The sequence below is a fragment of the Parus major genome, chromosome 11 (genome assembly GCF_001522545.3).
Source record: "Parus major isolate Abel chromosome 11, Parus_major1.1, whole genome shotgun sequence".
In the NCBI taxonomy this organism is placed as follows: domain Eukaryota; kingdom Metazoa; phylum Chordata; class Aves; order Passeriformes; family Paridae; genus Parus; species Parus major.
In genome coordinates, this window is record NC_031780.1 from 4342321 (window position 1) to 4362207 (window position 19887).

The 19887-nt window shown below is 37.8% G+C and overlaps 1 protein-coding gene across 10 annotated transcripts in view; it reads right to left on the reverse strand.

The window, feature by feature from the left end:
* Positions 1-19887, reverse strand: part of PLCG2 (phospholipase C gamma 2) — a 68228-nt gene that overhangs the window by 26346 nt on the left and 21995 nt on the right. For all 10 annotated transcript variants that reach the window (XM_033517269.1, XM_033517270.1, XM_033517267.1 and 7 more), the window contains 10 exons: positions 12368-12508; positions 9644-9737; positions 8463-8510; positions 6012-6096; positions 5183-5266; positions 3787-3830; positions 2954-3026; positions 1992-2093; positions 1716-1834; positions 756-841 (listed from right to left, as the gene is read on the reverse strand). In XM_033517269.1, coding sequence (XP_033373160.1) covers positions 756-841; positions 1716-1834; positions 1992-2093; positions 2954-3026; positions 3787-3830; positions 5183-5266; positions 6012-6096; positions 8463-8510; positions 9644-9737; positions 12368-12508 — 876 coding nt within the window. The remainder of the gene's footprint in view (positions 1-755; positions 842-1715; positions 1835-1991; positions 2094-2953; positions 3027-3786; positions 3831-5182; positions 5267-6011; positions 6097-8462; positions 8511-9643; positions 9738-12367; positions 12509-19887) is intronic.

The window sequence follows — 19887 nt, forward strand, 5'->3', positions numbered from 1 at the left end:
TAATTTATATCTCTCATAGAGGAAACTGAGTTTACTTAACTAAGAGCAAGACAAATAAACTACATTATAAAATCTTCCTAAAGCATTATTATGTAGGCTTCTGGAAATAAGAGATTCAGGCAACTACAGTGTAAATCAACTAGTTTACAGTAATTTTCCAGGGATAAATACACTCCAACAAGTGACAAGCTGAGAACTTCTGTCTTTTGTTGATTTCAACCCTGAAACTCTAATTTGAGATACAGTTTGCATTAGTCAAATAAACAACATGAAATTAAAGTGAAAACTCTCAATAAGGAACACAAGCACAGAGCTGAAGACACATACACAATTGCTGGAGAACAAAGACATTAACTGATTTACAAGCAAGTTAAACAGGACGACAAAAAGGCACCACATCACAAAAATCTCTGTGCCTTAAGCTTGTCTGTATTACAATGAAGGTAAATAAACTATCTATGCTACACAAGTACTCCAGCTTAAATCCTAAGCTTTCATATAGATGCAGGATTGGATTTTTGGTGTAAAGTGAGAGGAAATTTAGGAAGACTCTCTTAAAACTGCCTGGGAACGTTAATCAGAGGAAGTGAATGAGGCATTGGTGAGACATAAGGAAAAATAATTTAAGGAATAAGTGATTTTTATATGACTAACTTCAAATTCAGAAAACAAACAGTTCTTGATTTCAGTTCTTTTTTCCTTTTTGGTAAACAGGGGAAACTGTACAGAAACCACTCCACAAGCTCTTTACTCACACTCAATACATCGACATCCCATCCTGAGGCACCTGATGTAAGCTTCTGTGGAGGATTCACTGCGAAGCTGGTCTCCTGTCAGGTATCTAAGGAGTAAAAAGAAATGGTTACAGATAGTCAATTTCAACCAGTTCTCACTCACTCACTGGGTGACATTTTGCCTCCCATCATGGACAATGTTGGGGGTTTTTTGGTGGTGGTGGTGGTTTGTTTTGGTTTTTGTTTTTTTCTAATTCTGATGGAAGAACAAGACTTTGCTGAACCTGATGCTATCAGGTTTTTGAATGGACCAAATTATAGGATGTTAAAGGCTCCATCTAAACTCTGACATCCTTCTAGAGAGCAAATCATGAGCTTTGAAACCTACCTAAACCTCATCATACTCAGGCATGAGCATGTGGGAGGGATGTGGAAGGTATTTAGAGTAATATCACACCTTATACTTCAAAATACACCTGTATACTATATCCATATCCACTTTATTGTATTCCCTGCGTTATTTTATTTGTTCATCTCTCCTCCCTCTCTTTACACCTTTTATTCCACTGCAATGCTAGACAAGCAAATCCCCTTCATTTGAAGACAGTTCAAACTCATCATCACTTGCTTTGTACAACTAATGAATTCTGATATGAGCTCAATGAGGTTATTGGTGCTTGAAAAAAAAAGAAGCCACTTCAGTAACTTAAATTTTTGAAAGGAGACAGGCTTTCAGAACAGTTTCAACTCAATACATTTTATTTTTTAACAGGACTTGGGTTTTCTGGCAGCTGAGCTGAATTATATCTCAAAACCTGTATTTTCTTATGAGAAAGGGAAAAAAGAGTCTCAGAAACTTTATTTACCACATTTATACCACACTGTAAGAAGGTTTCACACATCCACACAGCACATTTCTGGCATAATTTATTGCTACATTTGTTTGAAGTGGGATAGACAACGGGACTTTTGGTAACTTACGTGTTATGAGAGGAAGAAATCCAGTAGTGGGACAACGGATTATTCATGTTCTGCACATCTATTGAATCATATTTCTCATCCCAAATACTGTTTTCTTTTGCAAATAGGTAAGCAAGGAACTACGACACAAAGAGAGAGACTGAATTTAAACAGTTTTACCCTATAAGAATAAAAGAAACAGAGCAATGCAGCAAGAGGGGCCTTGAGGCTTTGCCACCCAGTGAAAATTCTGTGAAAGAAGTCTATGAGAATTACTGCAAAGTACCATTATCTCACCTCATCAACAAAGAGGAAAGGTTCAGCAGTTTCTCTCATAGTGTCGTCAATAAACTTTGTCATTCGTTCTCGGACTTTACTGAGATCCTGTGCCCAAGATTCCTTCAGATAATTGCAATACAGTAAAAAAAAATTTTAGAAGTGGTGTTATTCAGTACAAAAATCAAACAAGGAACAGAGTTCTACAGAGAGATACACGCTACATAAGTACATATGTGCATTGACAGGGAGAAAAAAGGCCTCCTTGGACATGCCTTAACTCTCATCTCTCTCATTTCTAAGTGCAAGCTGAACATCCTTTGAAAACAGTGAAATCAGGAGAAAAAGAAAGCAAGCTTACACAGGAAGTGTAGGTCTCACTTTTCAATCACATTTGCAAAGTGCCTAGCAAATATTGCACCAGTTTTTCACATGAAATCTGTGCTAAATAAGATTATATGAAATCCATGAAGACACAGTTCCAATCCCTGCCTTCCTCCTTATCTGCTTGCTGGCACAGGACATCTAGCTGGCTCCATTCATTAGGAAATTACCTTTGACTGGAATGCAGGCAGGCAGCAATGTGAGAGCTGCAAAAATTGGCTGCCATGGCCAAGGCATTACCCCAATGGCCCTCTGGTGACAGCATGACCAGGCCAGGCATTCATCTCTGACTGCACACAACATTTACTTCTAACCTTGTCTGTTTATACACATGACTAAGTGGAAGCTTGTTAAAACCTTATTTACTTTGTCCTCCCTCTTGTCCTCTGGTGTACCTTCAGAGGCTTTATAAAGATGAAAAATAATAGTTCTTATTGACACAGTGGATGTCAATGCAAACAAAGGAAAAATCTTTCCAAGGCCCAGTATTACAGTGGCATCAATCATATTCTATGAGTCTTCACATTTCTTTTAATGAGCACAGAATTCTGTGATACAACCCCAAGAAAAAGAGTTCAGTATTTCTGTAACCTTCCCACCTGCTGCTCGTGTAGCAGGAATCTCTGGAAGTCATGGAGGTGAACTGCTGAAGCATCTGGACGGTCAGTATTTCTTTAAAAAAAGAAAGGGAAAGTGAAGCTAAAGAAATAAGAGAGGTTAATCAGATGTTAAAGCAGAAGATGACATGGGTTTGTATCTTGGATTTACAGTGCTGGTGGTGCTGCCACCAGCAAGAGACAAGGTACCAGCATGGTACCAGGAAGGTGCTTATAAATCTATGCTTTTAAACAGCCTCACAGTTTAACTCATTACATGACTAGAGCTAAGATAATACTCAGTACTCAGAGCAAAGTTTTAAAGTTATTTCTTTAATCTGTTAGTGTCATATTCAAAACTAAGATAAATCAGTTAAATCCATAATCAATGGGTTAGCAATGCCTGGGACTTTCCTGCTGTACACATCTTACTTAAACTTTCCAGTCCATCAAGTGGAAGATGCAGAAACCATTACTATCAGCATTCAGCTCAGGTCTAGGCACCACACCACCCTCCAGACTGAAACAAAACTTTCTGCATCAAATTGTCCTTCTATAGCTCTGTTCAGCTCTTTATAAAATCAGAGGACAGGCAACTTCAGTCTATACCATTTTTGTAATCAGAAAGTAAAAATCACCAAGACTTACTTCCAATGTAAGTTTACCTTTCTGAATGCAAAAATATTAATGATTTCTTTTCACTTACTAAAACATAAGAACAACAAAAAAAAAAAAGAAAACAAAACAAAAAAAAAAAGTGAGGTAATTAAAAAACAATCCTGCAACACTACACCCATATGAAAATGCAGTAAAATAATACAAATGAAGAGTCTCACCCAAGAATGAAAACAGAGGAATCCTTTTTGAATTCATCAAGAATCTTAAAACAAACAAAAAACAAACAAACAAAAAAAAGAACAAACATAAAAAAAGGGAAAAAAGAGAAATAATAACAGAATATCCAATTTTCTATCTAAGTCCATCTAATAATGTCCATTGTTTTGGAAAGGGGAAATAAACACCTGTCTGCTCTAGAAGAGTTGCATACAAGTTGGCAAGACACATTTTTAATTAAATGGATAAGAAAAAACATACTGCCAAGGCTGGCAACTGCACTTCAGGCCTTTCAATGTGAACACAATTCTCAGACAAAATACTTGCTTTGATAAAGCATCTTATACAAACAGTCAGATTTCTGGGGAGCTTTTTGTGCTTGATATCCCTGAAAAACTGGAATTAAAAATCATCCATCACATTTATTCAAGTAATATAAAACCTAAATTGTTTCTAGCTTGGCACAGCATCATTAGAAATTGCAGGAAACTTATCAAGTGACCCAAAGGACTTGTAAGCAAATTGAGAAAGTTCTTTGCAATGATTCACACAGGGCAATAACAGGAGCTTGAGGAAGTCAGAGAGGCTCCTTACTGTGTGTTTTACTCTTCAGCTTTCTGCTCAAGCTAATTACCAGGACTTTCATGGCCAAAACTAAAATCCTCAGTTAATCTAGGTTTTTTATCGCTTCACCATGATTTCAGCATCACTTTTAAACAGCACAAGCCCTATTGCCAGAAAGGCAGCATTGACTTTGACTATCGAAGCTTCTAGTTTAGCATCTGCAAAATTAAAGTCAAATCCACTATAAGCACATAGTCAACAAAGACATTCATTCAAGTAATTTCAAATCATGTGTTTTCACACAGTTTTAAAGGGTTCCTAACTTTGAGAGGCACTAAAAGTATGAAGTTTCTAGCAGCTTCATGAATCTGCACAGCAAATACAAGGAAACAGTAGTCAGGCAGTTGTTTACTTAAATTGGCTAAAATGGAATTCCATTGCATTTATGCCTCCCAAGGACTGTCTGATGCATGTCCTGTAAAGGACTGGCAATCTGGAACATGGAGTTGCTTCTACCAGTAAAAAATACCAGCCAAATCTAATGAAAAGACATTCTGCATCCTGAACAGACTCATAAAAATAATTCCTCCTAAAGACCTATGAGTATCTGTGCCTATATCTACTACCAACACATAAGAAGCAACATGAATGACTTGTTCATCTCCTTAGGCCAATTGCTGATACTAACTGTTATCTACACATTGAGTACAGCACTGCAGCCTTTTCCTGGTACAAGAATGAGGAAAAAAGAAAATCAGTAACAAAAAGATAACCAGCTCTCACTACTCTGATGCAGCAGTTGGACAGCATGAAGACTATCTATGACAAGCTTACCAATTTCTGTTGTTCAAACATGATTTTCTTGTAGAACAAATGAAATTGTTCAAAAGTAAGCTCTTCCTTGTGAGCGCCTATTTCCTACAACAGAAAGTAGCATGCAGTGAATTTAGAATTCCCTGAACTGCACTTGCACAGTGAACAAGTTACTCTAGTTGGCATTCTCTCATGCATTCTGTTCTACTCCAACTTTATTTATCTCTAACCACTCGGATTTTTAAATTAATTTATGTTTTTAAGAATACAAACAAGAAAACAGATGTTGGTTTATGACATAGTGCTCTGAGACCCCATCTTTGGCCTTGCATTTTGCACTTCATTTCCATGACTGAGAGAGAAGCAGAGCCTCATTTACTCATTGTTAGCTGGGGCAGCAGAAGCAAGAATGTATGCTTTAAGGGTGGAGAGTTGGGAAGCAGGAAAGGGTGGGGATATTCAAGGTTCCTGTAGGAATAGAATGACCTTCAAAAGTTATTAATATTGGCATTAGTCGGAGAGAAGAGGTTATTATTTGATCATATTGAAAAAAAAATTAACATGAAATTTATGTAGAAGAAAAAAAAGATAAAATACTTTTCTATCTACTTTCTCAGTACTGGAATTCAAAACCCAATGTTGGCTTTGGTCAAGCACACAATGAAAAGAAAGAACATTTATGTGTACATTTTCTTATACCCTCAGATATAGGCAAAACCAAGGTGACAAATTAATCAATATAATTTATTTAACTGTAGATTATATGAATCAAAAACAATTAAGTGTCCTAAAAAGAAACATCAACACTTATCAGATAACACCAAACACATTTAAGTAATCAGGTAATTACCGCAAATTTGTCCTTCAAGTACTTCATGCTGCTCACTTTGAAGTTTACTTGGGGAAGGACAGTTTTCAGCTCTCTAAGACTGATACTGGGTGGGAAAAATGAGAAAGAAAAAGATAGCAAAATCACCACAGTTGTTTTGTGTCTAGTCAGCTACTCATATTTTCTATCAACACAAAAATGTGACTATGGAAACATTTTAGGTAGGGCTCATCTCACATACCTATAAACTTATATAAACTTAACACCTACAGGGAAGCAAGCTAGACATGGAGAAACAGGCATTTCAGTTAATTTGGAATTAAAAGAACCATGTTGCATAGATATGTATTTCTCTCTCAGCAAGTAATCAGATCTAGATGATCAGCTCAAATGTAGATTTTATACACGGTCAGATGAACTGAAGCCTTTCTTCCACTGAAACTGAATTACAGACACCGAAAACACCATGCAAAGGCTGTACCAAACATGAGCACAAACAGAAAGTAAAAAGCCTCAACTTTCTGTACCATTTTAACCTTTTTCTCCAGATTATTGAGTCTGGTAATGCTGATTTGCAGCAGCAAGACTCTTCCCTTCTTCAACATCTGAACATGATCTCAGTTCTCTCTCCCAACCAAGTCTTCCCTTCCAGTTCCGTTTACACAGACCTGCTGATTCTTTTCAGTTTCAGAATTCCCAGTGATAACCCTGTAACACTTCAAAAACCAAAGTTTTCTAGATAACAGCAAGGCAGCAAGTCGAGAGAGCACAGGTACAAGACCTGTGGGTCCTATTGCTGAAGCCCACATAGTATTAAAGCAATAACAGTACCTAACAAAACAAGACTGAGGGACTCTGCCTTGACTTACAGGACAATTCAGAAGGCATTAAACTCCTGCAAACACAGTCAGAACAGAATTGCTTGAAAACAACAAAACCAATTAGCATGTTGATGAAAGTAACACCTCCATTGCAAGCAGCTACCCCGTGAGATATTCTCATCTCTATTGTGCAAGAGGGAAAAAGGCAAAGCAAGAAGGAACTATGCCAAAGTCCATGGCCAAGCCAGATTAGACCTCAGGAAATTCCTGGCTTTCCGCCTCGTCGCCAGACCTCTGGAGAAAAACACTATTAGAAGCAAGAACGAGTGCTCCATTTGTACACTAAACACCAAGCACAAGGAATTTCCTCTGGCCAGACAAGTGCACGAGAAAACAAAGAGTTGGGACTTCATTACCAATGGAAAAAAATTCAACCTGTGAAACAGGACTTGCATGGTAGCCTAACCTTTCCAATTAACCTCCGTAAAAACCACAGCTCTGAACACAACACACCTCAGTCCAAACTCCTTTCCTGAATTTTTCTAAAAGTATGAATCATCTAGGAAGAGAAGGAAAAACACAATGCAAGTCTCCTTGGTCCCATCCAAGCTGCCTTGTTGCAATGAAACAATCCTAAAGCAACAAATGAAACCTCTTCAGCAGATACCTACTGTCAGCCACAGCTGCTCCATCCTAACATCCACTTTTGCTTTGTGAACCCCAATAACACACCCCATTGCAGGGTTAGCTCTCAAATGCATCAGGGGGCACAAATCAATATCCAGTAAAGGATGGGACTGTGGCCAGTTGAGGAAACACACCTCTGAAATGGGGTCTCAGCTCACCCTGCATGGTGCCATAGGCTGTCTGCACAAGGGTGTGATTTCCTCCATGCCTCAGTCACACAATTAAACACCTCACTGCAGTTTGCTTTTGGGAAAAGGTGTACACAAAAGGAAAAGCATGAGCATTTCTACAGTGATTTGTACTTTAGAATAAAATGCATGTTCCAGACAAAGAGAAAAATCATGGTGAAATAATACCACAGAAGGAAGGAAAAGCTAATATTCTTCTCAGTGTAGCATGATTTTTGGAAACCCTAAGGAGAGGTGTGCAATCAAATTAGTTTTTTTAAAAAGTCTCCTTTGCGTGTAAAAGCCACAAAGCCACATCACAGATGGACCTGAAAGGACCTACTGAGACTCAAACACATGAAGCCACACATCACACTGGGAGCTAGAACCCCTGGGACTTCTTTCACATGAGAAACACCAGGTCAGAGGTGATTCTTTGGCTTTGGTCTGTTCAAATACAAGGCAGAGACAAGCCTGTGGCCAGGCCAATTGCCAGGCAAGCTCAATCTCTACAATAATTCATTGCTCATTCTGAGAAAGTAATTCTAGGTTAAAATTCAAAATACTTATTGTCATAATTTGTTTCCTCATTATACCATGTACATAAACCTGAGGAAATGCTATGAACACATTCAGCAAAAGGCAAAACTCAAGTTGCTAAAGCAAGGCCAAATGCCATTTTCAGGCACCTAATGCTCCACATTTGGAACAATTAATTCTTTATTTCTTTTCATTCCATGTTAGCATCTGCAAAAAAAATTCACTAAAAACATCTGAAAAAAGACAGAGCTTCTTACCTATTTTTTCTAGTTTGATCAACAGAATAGATCTGCTTTCTCAGCCAGCTTGTAGAAGAGGGAGAAAAAAAATAAATCTAAGAATTATAAAGAATATACAGCCAAAGAAATTTCAAAATCCATAGACAAAACTCAACAGAAATACTTAAAAGTCTTAAGATTCATCTCTTTTAGCAAAGCAAAAAACCAGTGCAGCATTCAAGGATCCAGCCAGTTTTTTTAACCACATTTGTAAATATGTACTTTTCTTCTGCATTTTAAAGTCATATAAACAACACAGGAAGGGGAAGGGTGGGCAGAACAGAAAAGAATGAGTAACCAGAAGCTGTGAAGAAGTTAAAGAATAAAGTGAGCCAAAACTTCTGCTAATCTAAACTGAGTAACTCCATAAAGTCAATGATTTGACAGATTTATCTTTGAGCTCCTGGCTCAAATATTTGCTAGATGCATAAAAATTAAAAATTAGAGAGGAGGGAAAGGGTTTAGAGAATGTTAAAGAAAATCCTCATTACACTGCATGTCAGTTTTAGATGCACAGTAAAATACTTTTAGTTGCACCAATAGTAAATAAATACATACACAATTTTGATCTAAAAAATGAATGCACCCCTAAGCTAATCTCCAGCCTCAACAGGAATTACTCTTTTTTGACAAGACCAGTGTCAAAGCCACAATTTGGTCAGGGAGCAAGGGCAGAGCACATCCTCACTAACAGCAGTGGCCACAAACAAAAATGCTAGCAGTAATGAAAAGCAATGGGGTATGGAAACATTACTGAAACCTTGTCCACAGAACTGGCAATCTGAGCCTGAGCAGCTTCACACACAACATCCTCTGAAGGATAAAGGTGCAGTTTCAAATGGCTGACTCTTGAATTTTCCAAGAAGCCAACACACAAACACCAGCTGCTCTTGTGATCTCATGAAGAGATTTTGTTTTGGGTGCACAGAACAAGGTGAATTTCAAGTTCACATTAGTGTAAGAATCAGAGTGTGACTCCAGAGCACCTGCAGCACCTATGTAGCAAAATAGACATTGAGAATTTCCATATGAGGTTTCAGTGTCATGCACTAATTTGAAAGTGTTCTTAGTGTAATTAGCACTTGCTGCTCCTTAAAAATTTCATTCATATTTTCCTCTTTCAATTCCCAGTCTTACAAAGTGAAAATATGTCCACGTACCTCTCTGTGATAGCAGGTGTGGGAGCACTCATGACCTCTTGATACAAGATATTCAAGCCACACAACCATTTATCAGTATCATCTTTAGAGTCAGCTGAAAAAAATAGTATGCTATGGTAAACATCAAAACAAAACCAACACATAACCAAGACATAACTTGTTTAAATAAACCCTAATATGCTGACTAACCTTTCTCTTCGATAAATCTCATTACATAGCCTCATGTTGCTACTAATAAAACTAATAAAAAACAGCATAAATTTGGGGGTAGGTAAGTTCTGACAGAAACTATCTGCTTTTAGAAGACTGTTTATTAGAGTAGAATAGTTTCAATATTTCAGAAAAAAACACTATAAAACTACTACTGACCTCATGTGGTAACACAATCTAAATTAATTTTCTTATCTTTTGTCTCCAAAGTGGCAAAAGCCCAGGACCTTCAAGAGCAACTTGAAGGGCATAGGCAAAAGAACTCAGTACTGCTGTAGCATAAAGCTGGTTCATTATATTCCCAGCAGCCTACAACAAAATTGCAATACACTGGCTTTTGACATAATCACCTTCTATTTATCTTAACCATGCCTCTCAACACAGATTGTTCCAGACTAAATTTTAGCAAGACAAACAGAAAGTGAACAATGTACAGAACTGGTGTAGTGTATATAAAACATTTTAATACAAGTCAAAAGAAGGTCTAAAATTCCTTACATGTCCTAGCTAGAAGCCAGGTACATCTTCCTACCAACCCTGCAAATTAGTATATCACTGCTTTGTTTTGTTTAAAATTGAGTTTGCCTTTCCATTTCCCAAACCTGAAGAGTCCTTCCCATCATTTATCATGATTGCATTTGGTAATTCTTCAACCCAGCAGGAGCAAGATGAGGAACTGTGCTAGGCACAGCTTTCCCTAGGAAACACCAGCTAAGCTGAAAGAACCTTGCATGAGATGCAATCTTTACAGCCCTCAGCTGGGAAAAGTGCATTTGATTTAGCTGCCTCTCAAATTGCATGAAGGCATTCTTCAATTAAACCAGCTCTGAAAAATTATTTTCACACAGGAGCTGAAATGTTTTATCAGCCTTCAAAGCAAACCAGTTTCTCAAAAGGTGAAGATTACATTTTATTTAAACATACTTTCAAACAATGTTTTATCCCCCAAGGATGAAGCTGGAGCCCAGCCTCAGCTCCCCATGGGAATGTTTTTCAATTAGTTACAATTTTGGAAAGAACACCCACTACCACTGCCAAACCAATTCTTCTCCCAAGACAATTCTGCCCTTTATGATAGCTACCATTCCCTTCAAGGAACAATTCTTTTATATTGTTTTAAGAAACCACGACAAAGCCCTTCAACAAGGAAAAGGATTTCCCCCTTAACTGAAGGTTATATCATGTTGTTCTGCATTACAGCAACAGCTCATGGTACCAAGTGTTCTCAAAGTATTGGGAGAGTCCTGTTTTGAGAACTGCCATGGCGGAAGAACTGTCAGAGGAAATCAAGCTGAAGTCCCTGGCACAGCTGCACGTAAGCACGGCCACTTACTCAAAATTTTCACAGACTTCAGTCAACAATGGTAAAACTTATTTAAAGTTATTAACGGTAATGGGTAAAGTTGTTTAAAGTTAAAAACCTCTAAGAATGGATCACAAGCAGTCTTTCATTTCAAAAGCATCTGACTGTAAAAAATTTGTCTTCTAATACTGCAATCTATAAGAAATTCATCCCATAACTAATAATAAAATAAAAGCTGTCAGTATTTAAACACTTACAAGGCATTCCCTTTTTCTCACATTAAGATTTTCCAATTAAGTTAAATTTTAATGGGTAAAGCACGTTCCTGCTCAGGACAGAGAGAACTATGACTCCAAATGAATTGTCTGTATGGTTCTAAACCAATGACCCATTATAAACTTTTTAGAAATCTCTTCGCAAATTCCACTAGTTAGAAATTTTATTCAGTCTGTACTGTAAAAATTTATACTTCTTTTCATTTCCAAATCTTTGGGTTTGTGACCCTGGATAATCTTGCCTGTAATAAAAAGTGCTCCAACTCTTTCTATAGATATAGGGTAAAAATTCACTTTGTTTCACACAAATCTCTTCATTTTAAATTTATCACTTTCCAATTTTATTTATGGTTCCCTAATGCTTATTTAGAAGGGGTTTAGTATTATCAGGTGTCATGCACAAAAATAACAAAACTAAAAAATAAGAAAATAACAAATAACAAAACACAACCCAAACTAAAACTTAATTTTTCCAAATTAATCTGCAATTGATCACAGACAATAGGAAAATTTCTGTGATACAGCTGCAGTGTAACTTTTTATGGCTATTATATCCAAAATCATTTTGGCCAAACCGAAAATATTAGGACAATATTCTGGCCACGCTGAAATGCTGTCTTTAAAGAGGGCAATGTTACCTCTGCTCTTCAGTGCTGAAAACCTTACTGGAGTTATTTAACCAGCAAAGTCTACCTTGCTAGAAAAAAGCAGAAATGATACTCACACAACACACCACTTGAAAGTGAAACATTCCAAATGCAGCAGGTCACAGAAAAGAAGGGCTGAGTAAAAGGTCTGGCTCCAGATTTTAAGCATCTGGTGCACTCCTGAACTGCAGAAGTTAAAACCACAGTATTCTGTGCATTCCTGTTCCATCAGTGTCTTTGACTTGTTCAATCAGTAGCTTTAAAGAAGAAAGAAAGAAGATAAAAGTACCTGCTAAACTTAAGGTGTTGAGGACAAACTGGGTACCATAAAAAACAGTAAAGCAGTGTTCTTCTCTGTGCCTTGCTTTGCAACGTTCAAAGTCCTTTGAATTCTTTCCTGGGCGAATTTCTTTTATTTCCATCAGATCCACTGAAAGGAAACAACATTCAATCAGTACAACTGCAGAGTTTGAAATGGTAGGATGGATAACTCAAAGTATGTATACACATATAAAATAAAAGTCATATATATAAAAATGAAGATATGTATTGGAGAAGAAATGCAAATTCTGCCAGTTTGCAAACCATAAATGCACAAATAAATAGTAACAGATGATAGTAGAACAGGACCAGAAAAAGAAAAAAAAAACCTGTCTTATTTTTATTATTTCACTATCACTGATTTTCCATGGACAAGATGCAGACACATGGCCCTTTGGGTCATAGAAAATGTGATTTCACAAATGGCATTAACTCTAAGCAAGTAATTTTCCAATTGCCATGACAACTGTTCAACAGAAACTAAAAAGAAAATATACAATTCTACCTTACCCACCTAAACCACCCACATATATCTTAGCCAGCTAACCTTGCCAGCTAGTACAGTAACTGCTACTTTCAAGAAAAATATCTGAAGTAGGAATATAAAGAGAAAATCAAGCTTAATAATTAAAATGTTTGAGTTTCCTCATGGCCAGCTCCAGAGAGATCTGTGTTATTTAACATAACCTGTTGTATCACTTTCACCTCACAGCTCTCCAGAGAAGCACTGGAGCATGGCAGAATGGGAACCCTGCACAAGCACACACTTTCCTAAGCCAGCTCCCTTTTTCAAACCGTTGATAAAGGGCCTGCAGAACAGGAGAGAGACAGCACTGAAATAGAAATATGTGTGCTCTCAAGATAAGATACTTATTAGAAAACTGAGGAAGTGGTTTTGCTGTGCCTGTGGACCAGAGAAATAAACAGCTCTTTCCACTTCTGGACAGTCTTGACTTATGAGCTACAGGACAAAGAGTGAAGAAAAACATTTCATGGCTGCTCTTGAAATGTGTTTATCAGACCTAGCAAGATCCAAGGAAAACAGCTGAGGGTTTTTGTCCATGCATTTAAGAATACCACAATCTAAACCTCCTATTTCAAATGAGCACCTCACTCATCAATAACAGAAGATCATTAACAACATAATGAAACAGCAGCTCTATTGCCAGACAAGGGTGAGCTGAACAATGGTAAAGCTTCCACCTGTGTAATGCTGCATTTCTGTGATGCCAACATGGACAGACAAACAAAGAAGTTAATAAAAAAAATCCTGAGACTGAAACATTATTTCATCTTGGAACTTCTTATTTTCTGCAAAGTACCCCAGGCCAAACTTCTACCAGACACTCCTCACAGTCATTAAACAACTTACATTGTGAAAATGAGACCTCAAAGGTTAACCTGAATCATAGGATATAAGAATCTTTCTTAAATGAATTTTTCCAAGCATCATTATTCTCAAGGTAGAGGTTTTAATGATGCCTCAGCCTCCCTCTCAAACCACAAAAACATCTCCTAAGATCTGCATATCTGATTGGCCAAGACCACTAAATTTAGATGCAAACTTCTAAAATAAACTCACATTGTGCCTATAAGTGAATGACCAGGAACCAAAAGCTCCTAATGACTCTGATCCCCTTACCATTCAGAGTCTCACTCAGATCCCTTAAGATGCATCCAAATTACCATCCTAAATGTCACCATCTAAAAAAGTTAATTTTAAGCCACAAATTTACATTAATAACAACAGAGAGGAATCAGAACACAGACATTGAAAGTACCCAAATGGAGAGGGGAAGAGGTTACATGGCTGCAGTAAATGGCATGGAACTGCACACCAGGCTGGCTTATTCTAACCATGGCAACCCCAGTCACCTCTTCTGCTTTCCCTTCACCCAACAAATCCCTGCTGAAAAACACAGTTTTAACTTCAAAGTGAATCACACCTTTCCTTTCAGACTCCTTTAAATCCACACACATGAACAACACAACAAAAGGCCCTCTCAAAGTACAAATTAGAAGCAGTGATAAAAGAGATTTCACAACCTGCATTGCTGTTGTCATTTCCAGGGCTCTTACCTCACACTAACCTCTGAAATAAGCACACAAATTTACTCAATGTCTCCCCTCAGTTACACACACTCACTACAGTCCTTCTCCTTGCATTACAGCCTTTCAACACCACCATCCCCTTCTCCTGCACCAACCTATGTCTATATACATAGTGGCACAACAATTTTTGTATGCACAGACATGTTATTGCTTCTCCAACTGGTTTTTCAGAAAGAGTTTAGAGTGTACCCTAATTGCTAAACGTTCAGTAAATAGAGAAATGGTTCAGCAAGAGAACAAAATTGGGTGAAAGGGAGGAGAAAGAAATATTTATATTAAAAAACTCAAATTCAAAATTTAACATCCCTATTATTTTCAGGCAACATATTCCATACATCCTACAAAATCTGGGCAATATATCATTACATTTCCTTAGAAAATAAATGAAACAGGTACAAAACACAAGTTCATTAAACATTCTTTAGCTTTTTACAGAAATAAAGACATAATACACATTATAGTGTCAGAAAATGAATATAAACTACCTGTATGTATTTTAATTAATTTCACAGTGTTGGTTAAGATGTATTACTCTACATTATTGAAAGAAAAGCCAATGTAGAGAATCTAAGGGAGAAAAGAGAAATATGAACACCAAGCATTAATTCTGGTCTTGCACTAAGCTCTGCCTTCTCCACAGGTGGTCTGGAGTCACCTCCACATGAAGCCCAGTAACTCCAGAATGGCTGTTACCATTCAACTATGTCAACTATATCAAGAAAGGAGCAGACCAGAAAAAGCTGCAACATGTTTCAGATTCAAATTAGTAAATCAACTGTACCAACTTAGTTGTTACGCAGTTACTGTGAACTTTTTGCAGCACAATCTGTCGCTGAACAATTAAAATGTAATTTCATACCCATGCCAGATCTCCAGATACAGCACTTCAGACACACTATCTTTGTAGTGCCTTGAAGTACTGGAGCTTTCCTCCTTCTCAATCCCACATGGAAATTGCAGAGCCATATCCTGCCCTGGCTTCACAGACACATATTCCTGGGGCCTGATACACCCAAACAAACACAGACCTGGACATATACATCTTGCAGAGTAAAATCAAATCCAATACATTTGCAGGTGTAATTTCCATAAGAAAGGTGAAAGAAGATTAAAACATTCCCTAAGAAAACATGAATCAAAGTATGCTCTGTAGAGAAATTGACTCACACTGAGCAAGACAAGGATAACACTCCCCCCAGCACAGCCAGTCCCCAGCCAATGAGTTTATAGAAGTCTACTGCCACTCTAAAACCCACAATTAGTTTACATTTCATCCATTCCTTTACGTGACTATTTCCCCAGGTTGAAAGGATCTCCTTAGCAGCCTCATCAGTCACAGATTGATTCTGACAACTCCCTCAAGTGGCTCTTGAAGGAGACCAGACTCCAAGGCACCTTCAATTACCAAGCTGACTCAGGCTCTGATCTGGACATGTATTCAAGGCAGTTCAGAGCCTGAAGCTGCCAAACTTCAGCTCCTGCTGCTGTGTTATTGTTTAGCAAATCAGTGAATTCAATGGATCATTACACTACTACATACATTCTTTCCTAATACTGCACAGATTAATTGCACAGTGCCTTCCAGGGCACCTGACAGAGCTCTTTACTGCCATGAACTTAACAATTAACTTTTGATCCTCAACATCTCCACTGATCTCCTTTCAAATAACCGTGCAGCAGTGATCATGTTCAGTCACACACTTGCAGGTCCAAATTCCTATTACATTTCCTTCAGTCACACTCGGAGGTAAATAGTAAAACAGACCCTGAATTTCAATACAGCAGGTGCTGTGCAGGCTGAGGGGAAGACATGATACAAGATAGCCAAAGGTAGAAAACTGTGTCAAGAGGAAAACTACAAAAAAACATTACATTGTTATACACAACACAGTGCTCCTCATTGCAGGAGAACCAGCGGAGCTGTTCAAAGAGAGAGAAGTTCTGGCTCTGTCTGCCACGATGGTGACCCACCAGCCACCTCTGGGTGGGAACACAACCATCCAGCACCTGAAAAGACAGGGTTAGGGAACAGACCCTGCTGAAAACCAGCCAGTGCTGCCAGCAGAGCAGCTTCTGTGAGCTAGAAGTTCCATCTAAATTCACTGGAGGATGGCAAGTTTGCAACACCTTTGGTCAAGTCAGGTCATGTTAGGTTGGAACATCAGGCTGATTGTATATAAATGCATGGGCTGCCAACCCATCAAGGTACCCTTGATAGAAAAGTCTACATTAACAGTAAAAGTTTACCTAAATCTGCCATTATGGACTACAGAGTTCTGTAAGATAACATTCCTGATTCAAAGCCCAGATTCCCCAGGAGTCTTTCAGTATCCGTGGCCACAAATGGTGCTCGGATCAGAGCTCAGTCATGTACTTAATGAAGGAAAAGAAAAAGCCTACAGAGAGATTCAGAGAAGGCTTACGGAGTCAGAAATCATGCTGTGAGCATTATTTTAATAAGTTTCAAGAGGGCTTAAGGGAAACTACTGGCAATGTTTTGAAGAAAATAAGGGACTCTGACCACCCAAGCTGTGTGCACCAAGACATGGGCCATTCTCTCTATGTATATAATTGCATTTTCATGTGTATATATGTATAGCAACATTCTGCACTCAGAAATAGATTTTTTTTCCAAAAATTTGCATTACAAAATATTCCAAAGTAGGTTTCATTTTAGAAAGGCAGAAACTGCCCACTGCTACAGAGGCTGTGTGCAAATGAGTGGCCAGTGAATGAAGAAAGCCTTTAGTATCCTTTTGCAAATGTACTTCATGGTGTACATTCATGGCTCTGCTCTCACTTCTGCAGAATTAAATATTAACTACCCAAGGTGTGTTTTAACAGCCTCTTTTTTTCTAAGCAGCAAGGAAACACAAATCGTATGTGACTCTAGAGGGAACAGGTGAGGCTTCTCCCAGAAAGCAGAAATGTCCTGCAGCATGGGCAGACCAGATTTGGCAGGGAAAGAAATTCAGCTCATTTAAACAGAGATGTTTACTGAGACATTCAGCAGCCCAAGGAAGTCATTACAGATAAGCCACAAAACTTCTGAAAACACAGTTGCAAGGATGAAACATGAGAGACAGCGTGGTGCACCTTGAGAAAGTACCCGTGAGTACTTTTCCAAGGGGTCCTCTGGGGATTTAGCTGAGTGACTGACATAAGGTTTAGAGAAGTGCACCTTTTTAAACCCACAAGGTTTTACATAATCAGATCACACAGGCATGTACAGTAACAACAAATTACTACTAAATTCATAACTTCTCACTGGATTGCTCAGTACAGCACTGTTAAAGTGCTTCCCAGTTTGAGCTCTGAATTCAAGGGGCTGTACACCTGGCTACTGTTTTCATATTAAAAATTCAAGGGCACCTCCAAAAAATGGCATAAGAATAGGGTAAAATGTACGTATGTGCTCGTAAAAGTTTACATTCTGCTCCATGCAACAAAATAAAACAAAAATGTTGGCATATAAACCTGACTTTGGGAAAAAGATGGAGCACCTACATCTCACACTCACTTTCATCAACCAATTTAGAGGTGCTGGGTCTGTGTACTTCCTTCCATCCCTGTTTTGCTGCCTGGCCATGACAGGAAGTCTGGTCGTTGTAAGTTAGCATCAGACATTGCAGAACTGAGCTGCTAAAGGGAAGACATAATTTGAAAAGAGCTAGAGGCTACACACATTCATTTTTTCATTTGACCACAGAAACCAAGCTTCATGTACTCAGCTGAAGACTTACACAAAGATCCCCCGGCTAATAACTGAAATACAGCCATTTCAAAACACACCAAAAAAAGGTGAATTTTAATGTTCCTTTACTCCATAAAGACCAAGAAGTGGATTCACTTTACAATGACATATTGTTCTTTAATAGGATTCAGAATACAGAAAGCAAATGACAGAACAGAGACACAGGGTTTTAAACCTGAGTTAAGTTTATTTATTACTTCAAGTCTGAAACAGTAAGGAAATTCAGACAAAAATTCTTCTAACAGTAAGGAAAACAAAGGTCCCTACTAGAAATCAGCAAGATCAAGTCCAGTATTCAAGCCAAATTAAGCATTTATTTTACACCCCTCACCCGAATACAGAGATGCTCATCACTTCTCCCAGAGAAGTGAATCTGTATATGTTTATATTATCATTTAGATTTGTAAATGTTTATATCGCCTTCTCCAATGAGGAAAAAAATAAAAAAGTTTTCCACCACAGAACAAATTTATATTGATATTAACAATTCTACTAAATAAATGACTCAGCTGTTTAACATGTAGAAAAAAAACTCGATGTTTAAGAATGTGAGCCACATGCGTGAACACTCAGGTGTTAGTTTTTGAAGTTCCCCAACTTCAACTGACATCCTAAAGGATACACAGCATCAAAATTTGTTCTCTTTGGCAGTCATTTTAGCAAAGATCTTTAAAGCAACATTATCAAAATTTAATTTCAAGGCAAAGACACCACTGGATAAAATTCACAAAATCAAACAATGAAGACAAGAAACCCTAATCCTTGTTAGGAAGAACAGCACTGCTTGTGGCAACACACAGTAGGTTGCCACTAAATTAAACTAGAGATCCCTGCATTTCCCCTTGCCCTGTCAATTGAATGTGGCCTGACCTGGTGCTGTTATCTGTGCAGCCCTATTATAGATGCACTGCTTCTATAATGAGCTATGACCAATAAATATGCAGGTGCAACATTTGGTCGAAAACAGTGATTCCTGCTTCGCAGTATAACAAAGCACAGGATAATCTTACAGATTGAGAAAAAAAGAGCAGCTCCCACAGGTTCTAATTCTATTTGTAACATGAATTTACTAAGCCTGTTTTTTGTTTCCATATTTCCTTTACCTGTGGAACATGAAAATTCAACTTCATTTTATGTTTGAGTTTTTTAAATCATGTTCCAGAGAACAAATTCTGTAAAATCTCCCCTTTTCAGCAGGGAAGAAAATCTCAGGTGAACTTAACACTTGATAACTGTTTTCTGTAGGCTAAATGAAAAATCAGTAATGCTAAATTACTTTTAGATGGCAAATTTATTTTAAAAGTGGTCATTTTTTCCTATAAATTCTGGGAAAATATTACACATAAAACTAGAGCAGTGAGACAATGTGAAATGAGCAGTTCACATTAATTCTCAAATAACATGTTATGCACTGTCAAACATAGGCTTCTGTTATAAATGAAAAAAAGATACAAGATAGTGCTATTGCACTAATAAAGGTCTGGGCTGCAAAAAATAGAAATGGCTACTATTGTACTGTGGTGTGTCATGAGCATGAAAAGCTTCAGTTTAAGTATAGCCTTTATTCCTCTGCTTCACAATTTTGCAATTCCATCGACATGATGTCTGCATCTCTGCCATTC